Source organism: Gopherus flavomarginatus, chromosome 4, assembly GCF_025201925.1.
Source record: "Gopherus flavomarginatus isolate rGopFla2 chromosome 4, rGopFla2.mat.asm, whole genome shotgun sequence".
Taxonomy (NCBI): domain Eukaryota; kingdom Metazoa; phylum Chordata; order Testudines; family Testudinidae; genus Gopherus; species Gopherus flavomarginatus.
In genome coordinates this window covers 61,359,542-61,377,343 of record NC_066620.1, presented here as the reverse complement: position 1 = coordinate 61,377,343, position 17,802 = coordinate 61,359,542, and the positions used below count along the sequence as shown (strand labels likewise).

The following is a 17,802-nucleotide window of genomic DNA, read 5'->3' as shown; positions in this document are numbered from 1 at the left end:
ACTGGGAATGGTTAGGCAAGAAGACTGATACAGGGAACTGGCAGAAGGAAAAGAGTGGGGAAGGAGATGGGATGTGGGACAGGAATCTGGAGGGATGAGACTAAGACTTGCTGGACAAGCAGACTTGAATGGGGATGAGAAGCCTGAGGAGTGGAGAGAGGGATTGGCTAGGTGAGGAGAATGGGTTGAGACAAGGAGCCAGAGCAGGGAAGAGACAGGATTGGGACAGGTTGGAGTGTATAGGGTAGAAGGGGTCAAGTTTGGGAGGAAATGGACAGAAGAGTCTGGAATCCCCTCTAGAGCCTGGAATGGAACCCAAGATGAACCCTCTTCTGTCAGCAAATATCTATGAAACCCATTGGGCATGTGTCTCATCCCCAAGTAGTGCTGGTCCACAGAGAGGACGGCAACCTGCTACTGCTACACATTACCTTGTTAGCTCACGTGGCAGTGGTCTCACTGGTGGATCTCAAGGTTCCACCCTGCTGCTGACCCACATGGGTGTCAATCTGATGCCACATGATGGAATTTCTGTTTTCTCCGTTTCTTTTTAGAAAACATATGAAATGGCACCCCCAGAACAAACTAAGTTAAAAGAACCATATGAAGGGTTGCAAAGTCATGCTCTCAAAAGTCAGTAAGCACCAGAAGTAAGGTTGCCTGTGTTTCTTTAAGTCAGCCCCCTCGGTGTCTGCATTATGAGATGGTCTCAATTACATGAGTGTACACTATTTTTTCCACAGGACCCTGCATCATTCATTGCACTGGATGGACCATGCTCTGGAGATGAATCATGGTTGTGTAGTGAAGGAGGAGACGGTGGCCTGTACAACTCCTGCCTCGTATGTGGAGTGCAAGAGTGGCTACAAGTCACTCCAACAGAATGAGGTGCATAGTGAGTGAGGCAGGGGAAGGAGAAGGAGTGAACGCATGATGTAGGCAGTCGAACGCTGCTCTAGAAAATTGGATTCTATCTCTGCTTTTGCCATAGAGTTCCTGTGTGGCGCTGAGCAAATCACTTCAACCAAACTTTCCACAGGTGGCCATGAATTCTGTGTTCCTCATTTTCTGGGTGCCTGACTTGAAAACCTGGGATCTGATCTGCAGAAGTGAGTGCTCATCCCAATGGGAGCTGTGCTTTGGACACAGAAAGTGCTAGACAATGATAAAATGTTCTCTAAAAAAATCAAGTATTATGTATCTCAAATGGGGCACAGGTGTGTTGAGAAAATAAATTAATTAATCTTTGTGAAGCACTCCGATACTGTAGTGATGAGCACCACAGAAAAACCAGAAGGAGATGAATCATTGTGTCTTCACAGCAGGGTTTGAATGGTGTGCAGTAAATAAACAACACTCAACAATGACGAGAAAACAAAATATTGACGAGCTCTCATTCAGTGAGCATTGTACATTCTAGGCTCTCAGTGAGCCACAGGTCCTGTGGAAGAAAAACAGTATGTGCTCATGTAATTAAAAACTATCTCATAATGCATAACCCCAAGGGGACTGACTTAAGGTAGCACAGGAAACCTTACTTCTAGCACTTCCTAACTTCTGAGAGCTAGACTTGGCAACATTAATCATGTTCTTTTAATGTAGTTTTTGGTGGGTAACATATTATATAAAAACTAGGCTTGCTATCTGAAACTTACGAAGAGAAAGCATTGTCCAGCAGATAGGGCTCTGGATTGGAAGCCAGAAGACTGGGTTCTAAGCTCCGCCATTGAGCTGCCCAGAGACCTTCTCCTCCCTGAGCTACTGTTTCCTTGCCCATTAACAGAAGGTTAATGATACTTAGGGCTTCTCTCCACAAGGACACTCAATTGAATTAACTAAAGGTGTGATGTTAAAGTGCATGAACCCCACTACATGGATGGCCCCATTCAGAAGTAAAGAGTAATTAGTTCACTTTATCTTCACTCCTTTTAGAGGAGGATTAAGGGCTTTGTCTACTCTCGAAATCCTACTGTGGCACAGCTGCACCACGTCAACTGCGCCGCTGTGCACTTCAGTGCAGACACTACCAGCACCGATGGGAGAGGTTCTCCCATTGCTGTCGTTATTCCACCTCCTCAAGAGGCGGTAGCTAGGTCCCTGTGAAGACAAGCCTTTAGTGAACAGCTTAGAGAACTGTGGCCTTGGTCCTGCAAACACCTGCACAGTTTCATTGACGTGAGTAGTCCCACTGACTTCAAGGCTGCTCTGACTTACTCCAGGGCTGAGCAGGCTATACATGGTCTCAGAATATGTGGGTTCAAGGCTGGCTTAAAGTTACTTGAATAGAACAACTGAAATTAGTCCCATTGTGTACTTGTACACTGGCAGGGACCTGTTCCTGTACAGGGAGCTTAAGAAGGATCCTTTCTATTTATACCCTTGTGAGCTGTTGTTTACAACTCCTGCTGATTCCAGCAGCCCCATAGGGCTTCCTGAGCAAAGGTTGTCAAGCTAAGGAAGATGTGCATGGAGATGGGAGCGTACGCAAAGCGTCCACTAGGGAGATGCGGGCGGGACAGTAGAACTGGCTGTGGTACAGGAGGAATAATATGAACTGGAAGGCAGGTCTCTTTCAGGGTAGAGGTGCAAGGCAAAATGCACTTCCACCATGGCAGCCTTGATTTATGCTCTTGACTCGGTCTTGACTTGAATCGCCGACCTGATTAAGAGAGCTTTAAACTAGAAATTTGGAGGAGATGGTTGGGAGATGTCCGCGAGACCTCCACGCCGGAATTTAACCTTGAGAGGGAAGTAAACAAAGTAAGAGGGGATACAGCCGTGGACAGAAGAATTGGCATAAGGAGGAAGGGTAGTGTAGATAGCAGACTAACAGGTGATGCTGGTGGTAGAATGTCTCTGCCTAACAGGGTAAAGAATGTCAGTGAAGCCAAACGGCAAAAATTAAGATGTCTGTACACTAATGCGAGGAGCCTAGGGAACAAAATGGAGGAACTAGAGTTACTGGTGCAGGAAGTGAAACCTAATATTACAGGGATAACAGAAACATGGTGGAATAGTAGTCATGACTGGAGTATGGGTATCGAAGGTTATCTGCTGTTTAGGAAAGACAGAAATAAAGGCAAAGGTGGTGGAGTAGCATTGTACATCAATGAGGAGGTTAACTGTAAAGAAATAAGAAGTGATGGAATGGACAAGACAGAGTCTGTCTGGGCAAAAATCACTTTGGGAAAGAAAGCTACTAGAGCCTCCCCTGAGATAGTGCTTGGGGTGTGCTACAGACCACCGGGATCTGATTTGGAGATGGATAGAGACCTCTTTAATGTTTTTAATGAAGTAAACACTAATGGGAAATGTGTGATCATGGGAGACTTTAACTTCCCAGATATAGACTGGAGGACAAGTGCTAGCAAGACTAATAGTGCTCAGATTTTTCTGGATGAAATAGCTGATGGATTCCTTCACCAAGTAGTTGAAGAACCAACAAGAGGGGATGCCATTTTAGATTTGGTTTTGGTGAGTAGTGAGGACCTCATAGAAGAAATGGTTGTAGGGGACAACCTTGGTTCGAGTGATCATGAGCTAATTCAGTTCAAACTAGATGGAAGGATAAACAAAAATAGATCTGGGACTAGGGTTTTTGATTTCAAAAGGGCTAACTTTAAGGAATTAAGGAAATTAGTTAGGGAAGTGGATTGGACTGAAGAACTTGTGGATCTAAATGCGGAGGAGGCCTGGAATTACTTTAAGTTGCAGCTGCAGAAACTGTCACAAGCCTGCATCTCAAGAAAGGGGAAAAAAACCATAGGCAGGAGTTGTAGACCAAGCTGGATGAGCAAGCATCTCAGAGAGGTGATTAAGAAAAAGCAGAAAGCCTACAAGGAGTGGAAGAAGGGTGGGATTAGCAAGGAAAGCTACCTTAGTGAGGTCAGAACATGTAGGGATAAAGTGAGAAAGGCTAAAAGCCAAGTAGAGTTGAACCTTGCAAAGGGAATTAAAACCAATAGTAAAAGGTTCTATAGCCATATAAATAAGAAGAAAACAAAGAAAGAAGAAGTGGGACCGCTAAACACTGAGGATGGAAAGGAGGTTAAGGATAACCTAGGCATGGCCCAATATCTAAATAAGTACTTTGCCTCAGTCTTTAATAAGGCTAATGAGGAGCTTAGGGGTAATGGAAGGATGACAAACGGGAATGAGGATATGGAGGTGGATATTACCACATTTGAGGTAGAAGCCGTACTTGAACAGCTTAATGGGACAAAATCAGAGGGCCCAGACAATCTTCATCAGAGAATATTAAAGGAACTGGCGCATGAAATTGCAAGCCCGTTAGCGAGAATTTTTAATGAATCGGTAAACTCAGGGGTTGTACCGTACGACTGGAGAATTGCTAACGTAGTTCCTATCTTTAAGAAAGGGAGAAAGAGTTATCCGAGTAACTATAGGCCTGTTAGTTTGACATCTGTAGTATGTAAGGTCCTGGAAAAAATTTTGAAGGAGAAAGTAGTTAAGGACATTGAGGTCAATGGTAATTGGGACAAATTACAACATGGTTTTACTGAAGGTAGATCGTGCCAAACAAACCTGATCTCCTTCTTTCAGAAGGTGACAGATTATTTAGACAAAGGAAATGCGGTAGACCTAATTTACCTCGATTTCAGTAAGGCATTTGACACGGTTCCACATGCGGAATTATTAGTCAAATCGGAAAAGATGGGGATCAATATGAAAATTGAAAGGTGGATAAGGAACTAGTTAAAGGGGAGACTACAACAGGTCGTACTGAAGGGTGAACTGTCAGGCTGGAAGGAGGTTACTAGTGGAGTTCCTCAAGGATCGGTTTTGGCACCAATCTTATTTAACCTTTTTATTACTGACCTTGGCACAAAAAGCAGGAATGTGCTAATAAAGTTTGCAGATGACACGAAGCTGGGGGGTATTGCTAACACGGAGAAGGACCGGGATATCATACAGGAAGATCTGGATGACCTTGTAAACTGGAGTAATAGTAATAGGATGAAATTTAATAGTGAAAAGTGCAAGGTCATGCACTTAGGGATTAATAATAAGAACTTTAGATATACATTGGGGACACATCAGTTGGAAGCAACAGAGGAGGAGAAGGACCTTGGGGTATTGGTAGATCACAGGATGACTATGAGCTGCCAATGTGATATGGCCGTTAAAAAAGCTAATGCGGTTTTAGGATGCATCAGGCAAGGTATTTCCAGCAAAGATAAGGAGGTGTTAGTACCATTATATAAGGCACTGGTGAGACCCCACCTGGAATACTGTGTGCAGTTCTGGTCTCCCATGTTTAAGAAGGATGAATTCAAACTGGAACAGGTTCAGAGACGGGCTACTAGGATGATCCAAGGAATGGAAAACTTGTCATATGAAAGGAGACTCAAAGAGCTTGGCTTGTTTAGTCTAGCCAAAAGAAGGCTGAGGGGGGATATGCTTGCTCTTTATAAATATATCAGAGGGATTAATATTAGGGAGGGAGAGGAATTATTTAAGCTAAGTACCAATGTAGATACAAGAACAAATGGGTATAAACTGGACACTAGGAAGTTTAGACTTGAAATTAGACGAAGGTTTCTAACCATTAGAGGAGTGAAGTTCTGGAACAGCCTTCCAAGGGGAGTAGTGGGGGCAAAAGACATATCTGGCTTTAAGATTAAGCTTGATAAGTTTATGGAAGGGATGGTATGATGGGATAGCCTAATTTTGGCAATTGATCTTTGATTATCAGCAGATAAGTATGCTCAGTGGTCGGTGATGGGATGTTGGATGGGATGGGATCTGAGTTACTGCAGAGAATTCTTTTCTGAGTGCTGGTGAGTCTTGCCCACATGCTCAGGGTTTAGCTGATCGCCATATTTGGGGTTGGGAAGGAATTTTCCTCCGGGGCAGATTGGCAGAGGCCCTGGAGGTTTTTCACCTTCCTCTGCAGCATGGGGCATGGGTCACTTGCTGGTGGATTCTCTGCAGCTTGAGGTCTTCAAACCACAATTTGAAGACTTCAATAACTCAGACATAGGTTAGGGGTTTGTTATAGAAGTGGATGGGTAGGGTTCTGTGGCCTGCTTCGTGCAGGGGGTAGGACTAGATGATCACATTGGTCCCTTCTGACCCTAGAATCTATGAGTCTATGAGACTCCCTTGTCCCCTTACCTCTGTCGATCTGAGCAAGCTCCTGGTTCTCTCCCTCAGAGTCGTCGCTGTCCTCCTCATCACTAGGGGGGTAGGAGATCTAGGCGACAAGTCAGAAAGAGAAGGTTTCATTGTTGGTATTAAACATCTGATGCCCCCTGCACCTCTGCTGCCCACACCCACTTCCCCAACCGCTCCCACTCAAATCCTGCAGCCACCTATCACCATGAACCACACTCATTCTGCCACCACGCAGACACCCTGAATAAACATCCTCCTCCCCAACCTCAAACTTCACCCCCACGTTCCTAGCTACGAAACCCAGTACAAATGCACACCGCCTGCTTCCACCTCACCTCCCCAACTTGTCCCCGTAACACAGTGGTTCTCAAACTTTTGTATTGGTGACCCTTTTCACACATCAAGCCTCTGAGTGCGACCTCCCTTATGAACTAAAAACTCTCTTTTTTATATTTAACACTATTAGAAATGCTGGAGTGAAGTGTGGTTTGGGGTGGAGGCTGACAGCTCATGATCCCCCATGTAATAACCTTATGACCCCCAGTTTGAGAACCCATGCCATAATACAAACACATCTCCTCCTCCCAATCTCTCCAAACACACACACACTGTAACTACACAACCTGTCTCCACATCCACCCCACACGTACGCCCACTTCCCCAACTCCACCCCACCATGCTGCCACCAACTCCTCCCCCGCCAACACACACACATCCTGTCAACAACCATACCATCCTACAACTGTGCACAACGGCGCAGTTGGCCCTACACCAGTCACCTACCGCGTGCACCCACCCGCTCCTTCTAGGAACACACAAACCACCGAAGAACATACATGCCCTGCCATGCTTTCTGGAAGAGTCCAGTGCAATTTACCAGCAACGGCACAAATTAGATCCTATAGAAATGGAATAGGGCTGTCTAGAATTTACTTCCAAAAGCCTACAGAATATGACAGAAAGAGATTCCTTCTATAGGCCTGTTAGAACCACCCCCCAAAATTTCATAACAAATTAAATCCTATAGGACAGATGAAAAAGATCTTCAGAAAGGTTCTCATTTGCTATTATCCTCTATTGGACTCTTCCATGAAGGACCTTACACATGGCCATGCAACATATACACCTTCTTCTCCAAAGCCAAAACACCCACAATGCCCCTTTCCTACAGACACACATGCCATGCCACCACACACCCACAAACACACATAGTCTGCCACCACTCAACCCCCACCTACACCCCACCAATAGACTTTCCCCATTAGCAGTGACTTGATTTAGCAGCCACTTTGACTGGTGCCAAATCTTCCAGGTATATTTGGAATAGACGTTTCATGTTGCTGACAATTCCAGATATACCTGGATTTGGCCAACCAGTGCACCTGAACCAAAACCCCATATCCAAGCACCCACTAACCTGGGGCCTATGGGATTGTTTGGAATTTTTTAATCTAAATTTGGTAGCTGGCCTCTATGTCTGAGATGGACTAAAGCAGAGCCCTGGATCAAATTACTGCAGCTTGGGTCCAGTTCTAGATAGAACACATCTGACATTCTGTTGAACGTACCACAGCTAGCTGGGTAAAACACACCTACTGTGTTGCCCAATGTGCTGATACACCAATGGAGACTGTGCCTGCAATGCTGCTGAATGTGGCACACATAAGAATTACCATTGTGCTCAGACCTGATATCCCCATATCCCATCTCTGCTAGCGATCAGCACCAGATGCTTCAGAAGAAGGTGCAAGAATTCCAAGAAAGCCCACATAATGGGCAATTTTGGAATAAACTACTGATAGAGGAGTTTACTTTGTAACCCCAGACAATTAGTGGTTACCCAAAGCACACAGTTTTCCACCCTCTATACATTTTTAATCCTACCTAAAATAACTGTGCATGGTCCTATTATTCATCTGATTATCAAAAGCTTTTTCTGAATCCTGCTAGGCTCTTGGCCCATAACAGCATCCTGTGGCAATGAGTCTCACAGATTAATTATTACACAGTTATGTATAGGAGAGGGGAAAAAATATATTTCCTTTCAAAGTTTTTAATAGGCTGCCTTTTAAATTGCATGGTGACCCAGGTAGAATGCACACATGATGTTGGTACACATCCATCTTCTCATACTCCACTGGTCCTCAGGAAATGGCACTGGAGTCACACAGCCCAGCAGGTGCACGCAGGGACTAGCAGTACAGGAGAAAATTCACTTCACTGGGGCCATATGTGGAAAAAACAAATAAGAGGAGTGGAGAAGGTCTACAGCTGGCACCAAACACAGGCACAGCATCTGTATCAATCCAGCCACCATCCTGCAGTCTGATGTAAGTGGGCATTGTCAAATCTTCCCTACATCCCTTCACATTTGCGTCTCACCCTCCTGCATTTGCAATACCCTCCTAGAAACTGGAAAATATTTTCCTTCCTGGATGGTTTGATAATTTCCCACTACTACTTGTCAAACCATGACAGTGGGAACTGGATTTTCCTGAGCTCGGCATGCTGCTGAAGTCAATGCAGTTGCTTGTTTCTCCACAGCAGCTAAGATTACATTGTGCGTGTGTGAGTGCACACACACACAATTTAATAAGGACATTTAGCGCCGAGGAGAGGTGCCAAGTTAACAGCCATGGAGTATGAAGTCCTCCATTTGTCCACAGAGCTAGTACAATATGCAGCTATTATTTGTATTAGAGCAGTGCCCAGAGGCTCCAACTGAGACTGAAGCCTCATTGTGGGACTTGCTATGCAAACACACAGTGGGCTTCTCTTCAATCAGAGTTAACTCAACTTGTAACTTGATTGCTGCCCCTAACTTGAGTTCTCTCCACACACACTGAACTCAAGTGTGGTTGCTGTTAACTCAAGCTGGCTAGCCTAGCAGGGGGGATAGGCTAAAACTTGTCAGCTGCTAACATGACCACTCCACAGTATGGAAGCAGGTTAGCCCGTCGAGCATCGCTAGTCCTCCAGTGCCTTCGCACAATGTCCCATGTGCCCAGAAAGGGCAGACAAATTCTCAAACAATTCCCTGGGAAAGAATACACAGAGCGGCTCAGCTTACTAAGCAGTGCTAAGAAGCACGGAACGTGTAGGGTTGCCAACTTTGGTTGGATGAATTCCTGGCGGTTTCATCACATGACATTATCTTTGATTAAAGATTAATTTTTAATTCCTGGAGACTTCAGGACAATCCTTGAGGGCTGACAACCCTAGGGACATACCCTCAGAAGTCTCAGCATGCTACACACCACAGCAGCTGGAGTGTCATTTCATGTTGTGACTTCTCTCACTCAAGCTGAGTAACTCCAGTGGAGATAACACTTCAGTGAAGGCATGCCCAGCAAGAGACAGTCCCTGCCCCAAAGAGTGTACTCTGTGCCTTTAACGATGATTAGAATGGAAAAACTGAGCCTGTGGCAGTAATACCATGGGAGTGCCCATAAGTGCTCCCATACTCTGGTATGGCAAGCAGTGTGACAGAAATGCCAGCATGGATAGATGCGGTTCTACCATCCGGATAACTATTTATCTTACTGAGACAAACAGGTTTTTAGCACTAGCCACGAGACAACAAGCTATGCTCCGTTCTGCCTCACATGGCGTTCACACAACCACCAAGTGAAGGCTAATTCCAGAATCACAGCAATTAGAGATGGAAAATACCTACTAAGTCATCCTATCTCTCCCCAGCACTTCCCTGGGGAGGCCATTCCTCCATCCATCAGCTCTTACCCGTAGAACATTTCACCTGATACTCAGCTTCGACTTTTCCTTTGTTCAATTACATCCCAATACTCTATAGTTAGACCCCTAGAGGCCACACTCAAGAGTTATTTTTCCTCTTTTGGTCTTTCCATCTTACAAATATCTGCAAACAACTATCATGCATCTCCATAGTTGTTATTTAGCCTGTATTTTAGTTCTTTTAATCTCTCATTTTATTAGTAAACCTCTCCACATCTTAAATCTTAGTTAGGCTTTAAAAAAGAGTGCAGATGAAAGGTGCCAGACTGACAGCCCTGGAAACTGAAGTCCTCCATTCATCTCCAGAAGTGATCCTGTACAGGCAAAAGCAGCAGGGCAGCTTCCCCTGCACGATACCCAAGAAATGTGCCTCAACCCTGACAGATGGGCTGCTTTCATGGTAGACTGAATATTTTTCCACACATCGCAAAATTAGCCGATAGAACTTACCACCGCAAGATATCGCCAAGGCCAAGAGATTATCAAAATTAAAAAAAAAAAAAAATAAGGGCAGGACATTTATATGGATAAGAATTTCCAGTACTCTAGTAAAATTTAAACAAACATTTTGGAAGGATATAAACATTCATGTTTCAGTGCATAAGCAACCTCTGAAGTGGAAAACAGATTCTCTTCCCTAGCTTCTCCTGACCTGTACCCATAATACCCTGCTCTCTTAGGTGTTCCCAACATCAGCTTCATGACTCCACCCTTCACTAAATGACCCATGCTTTATATTAGCCTCAAATTTGCCTTTGGCCAAACAATCCTTCATGCTAAATGACAGCATCCATCAATGAGTTGTCTGCACCATAAACATGGGATTGGTGATGGAAAAGCTCATACATGGCAAAAAGGCCAGCTAGCTCCCCCTTCGTTCACTGCATAAGAAATGGTGTTTGCATCTGGGTGTGAAACTAGCAGGAATGGGGAAGTCTCCAGTTCACACACACGTGTCCCCAAGCTACAGGTCAGGGATGGAGCACAAGGGTCAAATGTGCATATAATGTCTGTGTGCACGTGAATGGCAGTTCATTGGTGCACATGTGCGACAATGCAAGTCGAATGTCTGGAAGTGTTTCTGGGTGCAAGTATAGATGTGTGGCTGTTGTGTGTGCACAGGAGCATCAGGGAGTGAGAGCAAAGGTATGTGCTTTGGTATGTCTGCACAAGTGTTTGAACCGGTGGTTGTGTTCGTCTCTTTGTGCTAGCAAGCATGCGTCTCTGAGCGCAAGCGTGCGTGTGACAACATTGCTGTGCATGCGTGACTGCGTTCAGGACAGAGAGGCTGGAAACATATGCAAGTGCACAACGCACACGTGTGTTGAAACAGAGATCGGCTCCTGCTGTTTCCAGGACTCCCTATGACGCACACATCATCTCAGTGGGAAGCTGGGGCTATATAAATACCTTTATGAAACAAACCATCCTCGCAGCTGGAAGGGCAGGGGATGAACTACAAATCATCCTCAATCTCACTCATTCACTCTCCCCCTTCAAGCTGGAAAACTCCTGCCTTTCCTCAAGCAGCGGCTTGTTCCATCCAAACTGGTGACACTAAGTGTCTGAGGCAGCTGGGTTCACTATAGATGCTCCTTTTGGACCCCTGGCCTGCAATCCTGGTTTGCACTATGAATGTGTGTAGGCCCTGGGACCTCACCCCGGACACACCTAGGCCACTTCTGGAACGCTGGCTTCCTAGGATAGTTACCGCTGTGCTTCAGACTGCAGAGCTCCTTGCTGCACAGGTGCAGCTCAGCCCTGGCTCTCCAGAGATCACCTCAGCCACTACTAAATGAAGGCCCAGATCATGTGTGCCCCATAGAGAGGCTTAACTGTGAAGTCTCAATGGTTGCAGTGGGCAAAGACAAACCTGTCTGAGAGAGCCAGGGGCCCCAGTCCTGCTGCTGATTACATTGCTAGGGGGAACGTATTCCTGCCCCCTCTCCCTGGGACTTCAGGCAAGGGGCCCGGGTCAGTTCTCACGTCATTCAAAATGGTTTTCCCAACCGTTCTGCGGTGCCTCCAGCAGACACTACAGTAATGGGCATCCTACAAACCCCACAGACAGACTGGGACCCTGGTGCTGGCTCGCCTCCTTCCCCACTGCTAGGCTGAATTGAGAGACAGTTACAATTTGCTAAACACTTTCCCAGTATTATTTTTCCAGCTAAGCAGTGGCTGTAGTTGCCACTGGGACATTACAGGCTCATGAATGAGAGGAGACAGTCAGTGTGATCGCAAATGGGAGGGCAAAGTGTCCACAAGAGCGGGGTGACCGGCTGCATTCCATCTTGAGAGATGGGCCGGGCACACAGAAGGATACCCAGGGCGAGATGGAGCGAGGGGTGAAAGGTACAGCCACCCTGGAGCCATAAAGCCTTCAGATTCCTCCTGTCCTGCTGGGCATTTCCTGCTGTGCATGGTGAATGCCGCTGAATACCACCAAGGTCCTGCAGGCAAAGACAAGCCCTGCCCTTCCTGCCAGGCAGCAGAATGATATGGGTCCAGTATTGTAGGGTTCCTATGCCCTGGAACGCACCAACCTTAGAGATGACTAGTGAATTTGCAGGTGGTCAGGGGCAGTGACATTGTCTCCTCAAACCAATCATATGTTGTTAGCCTCAAAGGCTGGTAGAGGCAGCATTCAGGAGGGAGAGGGGAGAAGCGAGGACTCAGCGCGCAGCCTTCCCCCTCCATCCTGTCTGCAGCAATCAGCTGGTGTGCGGCGTTCGGGGGCCAGGGGAGGGAGGGGGAGCCTGCACGCCAAGTCCTCGCTCCTCCCCCCCACCGAATGCTGCAAGCCAGCTGATTGCCATGGGCAGGACGCGGGGGGAGAAAGGGAAAGGCACTGATCCGCGAGGTCTGCCAGTGGGCGGGAGGTACTGTGGCGGGGGGGTATAAGGGAGCTGATGGGGGGCTGCCAGCTGTGGACAAAGCAAGCAGCCAAACAACGTTACAGTGAAGCATTGCACAACTTTAAACGGAGCATGTTCTGTAATTGAGCAGGGACATCAGATCGAAACAATGTTAAGCGAGAGGACATTAAGTGGGGAGTTACTGTATTTGTGCTGAGCAGAGATCATTTGGCAAAAGACCAGTTCAGTTGACGGTTTTCAATGACTCCCAAGAACCTCCTGGCCCCTCAGTCAGACAATCACAGCCAAACAGTACTTGGCTCAAACAGTGTAATTGATAACGGTGATTCTGATCCACCCTGCCCCCTTCCCAAGAGATCCAGCCAAGGTGCCTGCTATCCCTGAGAGAGGTGTCGTTAGCTGACGAGAAGCTCCCTGCGTTGGGAGATCTCACTTGACAATAATCTCTACTCAACCAGGTGGAATCGCATTACACACACACACACACACACACACCAGTATTACAGTCAAGCTGGAAAATGCATTGCAAGGGGCAGCGCAGATGTTTCAGGCAACTCAGATAAATCCCTGTTTAACCCTTTCGGGGCCAGCAGATCTAAATGCCCCTTACCCTAGGGATTTACATCAAGTCTCTTGCATTTCACCGTCAAGAGAGCCAAGAATGTAGGACTTGTTGTTCAGGATCAGACCTTAGGTCCACCTGTTCAAATGTCTCCAAAGTAAAACTCAGAGCTTGTTAGCCACACAGTTGTCCAGTTTTGGTGTCCACAAGCTCAGATCACATGAGACGCTGCTGGCGAAAATCAGGACCATCCAGAAATCTGGGGTGACCCTAGGTACTCTGGATCCCTTCCAGCCAGGCAGCAGATTTTCCCCAGGGTCTCCCATTTGGAAGAATTTAACCTTGCAGCACAAGAACCAGCCAGCACAGTTTCCTCCCCATCACACACATGATCTGGTCCAGTGGTAACAGGACAGCATAACCTAGCCTCTACATAGTTACATCCCAATGTTGCATTGCAATCCAGTGATGCCCCAAACAGAAGCTGTGGGATTGCTTTTATCCTTGCAGGTTAGCCTTATCCAATTCAAGATGAGTAGCAACCCTGCCAGCCAACCTGGTGGCCAATGCAACACAATGTGCATTGAGCTGGAGTGCTGAGGTCGTCTTCTCGTTCACTCAGGCTAGCAGAAGGCAGGGAAAGCTGTGGATGCGGGGGAAAAATTGCCTAGTCTCTGGAAGAGAGGAGGCAAAAAGAGTGGGAGGGAGCTGCATTGCTCTACAGCGACCCCTGCAGGCTGGTTGGGGAATGCCATGGTCAGGTTTCCCAAGAGAGAACTGTCCAATCTGAACCAGCTGAAGTGGTCTCTGTTAGCCAAAAATATATACATAGAAACTGTTGATCTCTCAGTCTGTCAGCTGGGCTCCCTCTCTCCCTAGCTTACACACATCTGGCAGCAGCACAGCACCACTGGCCACGGTGCCAACAGCAATATTAATTCCTAGTTGCCACACTGTCTTGTTTATCTCCTCCAAATAATAAAGCTGACTTTAGATGGTCGCCTGAGACAAACACGTTGTTTCGTATGTAATAGGTGAAAGGGCAAAGGAGGATTTCTTTTCCCCTCAGCTCAACTGCAGACCCTTTCCCACCAAACTGCAGTATCTGGCTAGCAGGCTGGCACTCCTATATCGAGAGAAAATTCCTCATTCAAAGGTTTCCTCTTCCACCTCATGCCCGTGTACGCAACTGCAAGTTATGACCTCCAGCACAGATAAGAGAAATCATCACTCAGACGAACCCACTCCAGCCTGAAAAGGACAGAGATGCCAAACTTGCTTTGGGACTTTTAAGGATGGAAAAAAAAAAAATAAGGAGGAACCAGGAAGGTTGCTTGGACCAGTGGCGAGGGCCAAACATGCAAAGCCAAACACAGATAGAGGGCTTTGGGTGGCATCTTGAACACTTGTGGTGCATTTTAGACACAATTCTATGCGTGTTTGCTGCTGCCTGACATCCGGGAAGGGAACCCAGCTCAAAATGAACCACAAACCAGAGCAAATGGACCAATCTGTTTTCACTGAAATTCAAAAAGTAAATGAATAGTGTTACAACGAGGGTAAAGTATACTAGGATTTTTTTAATTTTTAGATTCAATAAACTCAGGGATTAGTATATATAGGGACAAACCCTGAGGTCCCTTCTTGACCCACAGCTCAGGACATTTCTTTTTTAAAACCACAGTTTAGATCTTTATAAGCTATAAATCAGTATTGCTAGGGAACTGGGGTAAAAATCTGTCTGGGGATTGGTCCTGCTTTGAGCAAGGGGTTGGACTAGATGACCTTCTGAGGTCCCTTCCAACCCTAATCTTCTATGATTCTATGATTCACTGGCTTCTCATGTTACACAAGCCTCATACTGTGTGATATTTTTCTTAAATCCTCAACTTCGGAAGTTACAAGATTATATGAAAATCTCAGCTTTCAGGTTTTGGTTTTTGTTTAAGTTTCTATCCCTCATGACAGAGGAGAAAAGCTGGCAAAAGTTTAAAACCCAGAAGCACCCCCAAATTTGTTCAAGGTCTCATGACTTCTAAGCCAATCTCATAACTTTTGGCAACCTCCTCAGTCATGATTTTGAATGGTTGTGGGTTGGCAATACTGCTATTTAGATCAACTAAGGATCTCATTTTAACCTGATGGTGTTATTTTAGGCCCCAATTCCACCAGGTACTTAAGCATATGCTTAACTTTAGGCACGTTAACAGTTCATTTAAAATCAGTAGGTGTACTTACACACTTAAATTAGGCACATTGCTTAAAAGTACCTCATTAAATTGGGTCCTTAGTTACTTCTTGACTCCCCAATAAGGCTGAAACTAACCAAAATAGCATAAAGCTTCAAACAGTGAAGAGGAAAGGAAAAAGTCATCAGTGCAGATTTTAAAACGGAGCCTGACGATCTTAAGGGAATGAATTCTTTGTGATGGGAAGAGCTAAACAGGCATGAGCAACAAGCAGAAAGGGAATGGGGGAATAGCCTCCTAAGGAGACAGGGATGAAAATAAATTCCATTGAGCAAGCCTTTCATCAGCTGAATGAGCAATCTGGTAGGAGGCCAGCGGATACATGGAGCACACAACTGCAGCAGCAGCAAAAAAATCAGAAAGCCAATATTCTGCCCTGACGAATAATAATTATGAGCACTTATGCAGAGCTTTGTAAGGGAACCCATTCAGCATTAGTAATGAGCTAGATGGTAAATACTATTTTCCTCATCTTACACATGGGGAAACAGAGAGAGAGAGAGAGGGGCCAAATTGAGACCCGGTAAATGGCCAGAGAGGTTAAGTGGCATGCCCATGGCAATACAGAGTAGTGAGTCCGAGCAGGGTCAGAAGTCCCTGTCTGCCAGTCCTATGTTCAGCCCACTCGACCAGTGGTTCTCCACCTTTTTCACCCAGGACTCAAAATCCGTCTATGGCTTCTTGCTGGGACCCATCAAAACCCCAGAGGTCACAGCAGAATCCCATAGCTGATTCTGATGATAACAGCATTTGCCTTCCTTTCATGGGCTAAAATGTAGACACTCTTCTCATTCACCTAACCAGAAAATGGTGCTTCATGCCAGTACAGAATTAGTATTCCAGACACAGTCATTTCAATAATATTTCTGAATTAAAATAATGTTTGTATATGGAGATTACCTATCTTATAGAACTGGAGGGGACTCAGTCCCCTGCCTTCACTAGCAGAACCAGGTACTGATTCTGCCCCAGATGCCTAAGTGCCCCCCTCAAGGGCTGAACTCACAACCCTGGGTTTAGCAGGCCAATGCTCAAACCACTGAGCTATCCCTGCCCCCATAACAATGAAGGTGTTACAGTAATTCAACAATTACTGTGTTGTCAAACATTCGCTGCTGTCATGGTGTGAATAAAAAGTAATTGGCTAGAACCTGTGATGGATGCATCAAAGCTATTAATTTTGTGCACCTTGGGCTAGGTATTTCAATCTATCATTGATTATTTGCATTGCAGTAGCACGTAGGCGCACCACTCAAGGCCCTAGTTTGACAGACATTGTATAGACATGCAATGAACACACAGTCCCTGCCCCAAAAAACTTGAAATCTAGGCTTACAAACTCAACTCGTAAATTGCACCAATTACATATGCATGCAGTGATGCAAACAGTTAATTGTGGATGGAAAAAAATGCATCTGTGTGATTTGTGAGAGTAAAAAAAGTGCTAGAGTTGCACATGCAAACTCATTTGACACAATTAGCCATTTTTGTTCCTATCGCTGTGTATTTTTGCACACTTTGTTACCTGTATCTTATTTATCCCATGTACCTAGGCCTAGTTCTTCCAGAAGTGATCTCCAGTGCAGCCAGCCCAAAACTGGAATGTGACGGTTCTCTGCATATCTAGGACTGTGAGTCACCTTATCTTCTGCTTCTAGCGAGTGGTAGGCTTACCCTTACCGTGGCAACTGGGTATTAGCTCCCTAATACCACCAGCTTATTAACCATTCAAACACTCTCCCCTGGGCCAAGCCAGCCCAGCCTTGCCCTGCAGATTAACAAGAAGCGCACCCCAGTCGCCACGTATCTTTGAAGCATTTCCCTGTGGCTCCCAGCCCCGACACTGGCTACTCACAGAAATCCCAGATCCTTTGTGCCCCAGTTTATTAGGTTTCCCTTAAACCATCACTCATAATAATATACAGCACTTGTAATGAAACAAAGGAAGGTTTATTTAAGAAAGTGTAGCGATTCCCCTAGAAACAAGAGAGAGTGATGGAAACAAATCGTTACAATACAAAACAAAATCAGAAAACACAGACGAGCTCCTATACGTATTAATAGTTACCTTTCCTATCTAATACACTAGGCTTTCCCCCCAAACTTCAGTCTGTCGCAGAGCGGGTTGGTTTCACAGGAACCAGGATCCAAACATACATGAAAATACCCCAGCTCAACAAGATGTCTCCTCAGTGAATGGATCCAGAGTGCCTCTCCTCCC

General features: G+C 45.8%; 1 protein-coding gene across 5 annotated transcripts in view; it reads right to left on the bottom strand.

The window, feature by feature from the left end:
• The window catches only part of LOC127048742 (uncharacterized), a 78,072-nt gene that overhangs the window by 56,062 nt on the left and 4,208 nt on the right, over nt 1-17,802 (bottom strand). For all 5 annotated transcript variants that reach the window (XM_050948632.1, XM_050948633.1, XM_050948634.1 and 2 more), the window contains exon 2: nt 6,139-6,217. In XM_050948632.1, coding sequence (XP_050804589.1) covers nt 6,139-6,217 — 79 coding nt within the window. The remainder of the gene's footprint in view (nt 1-6,138; nt 6,218-17,802) is intronic.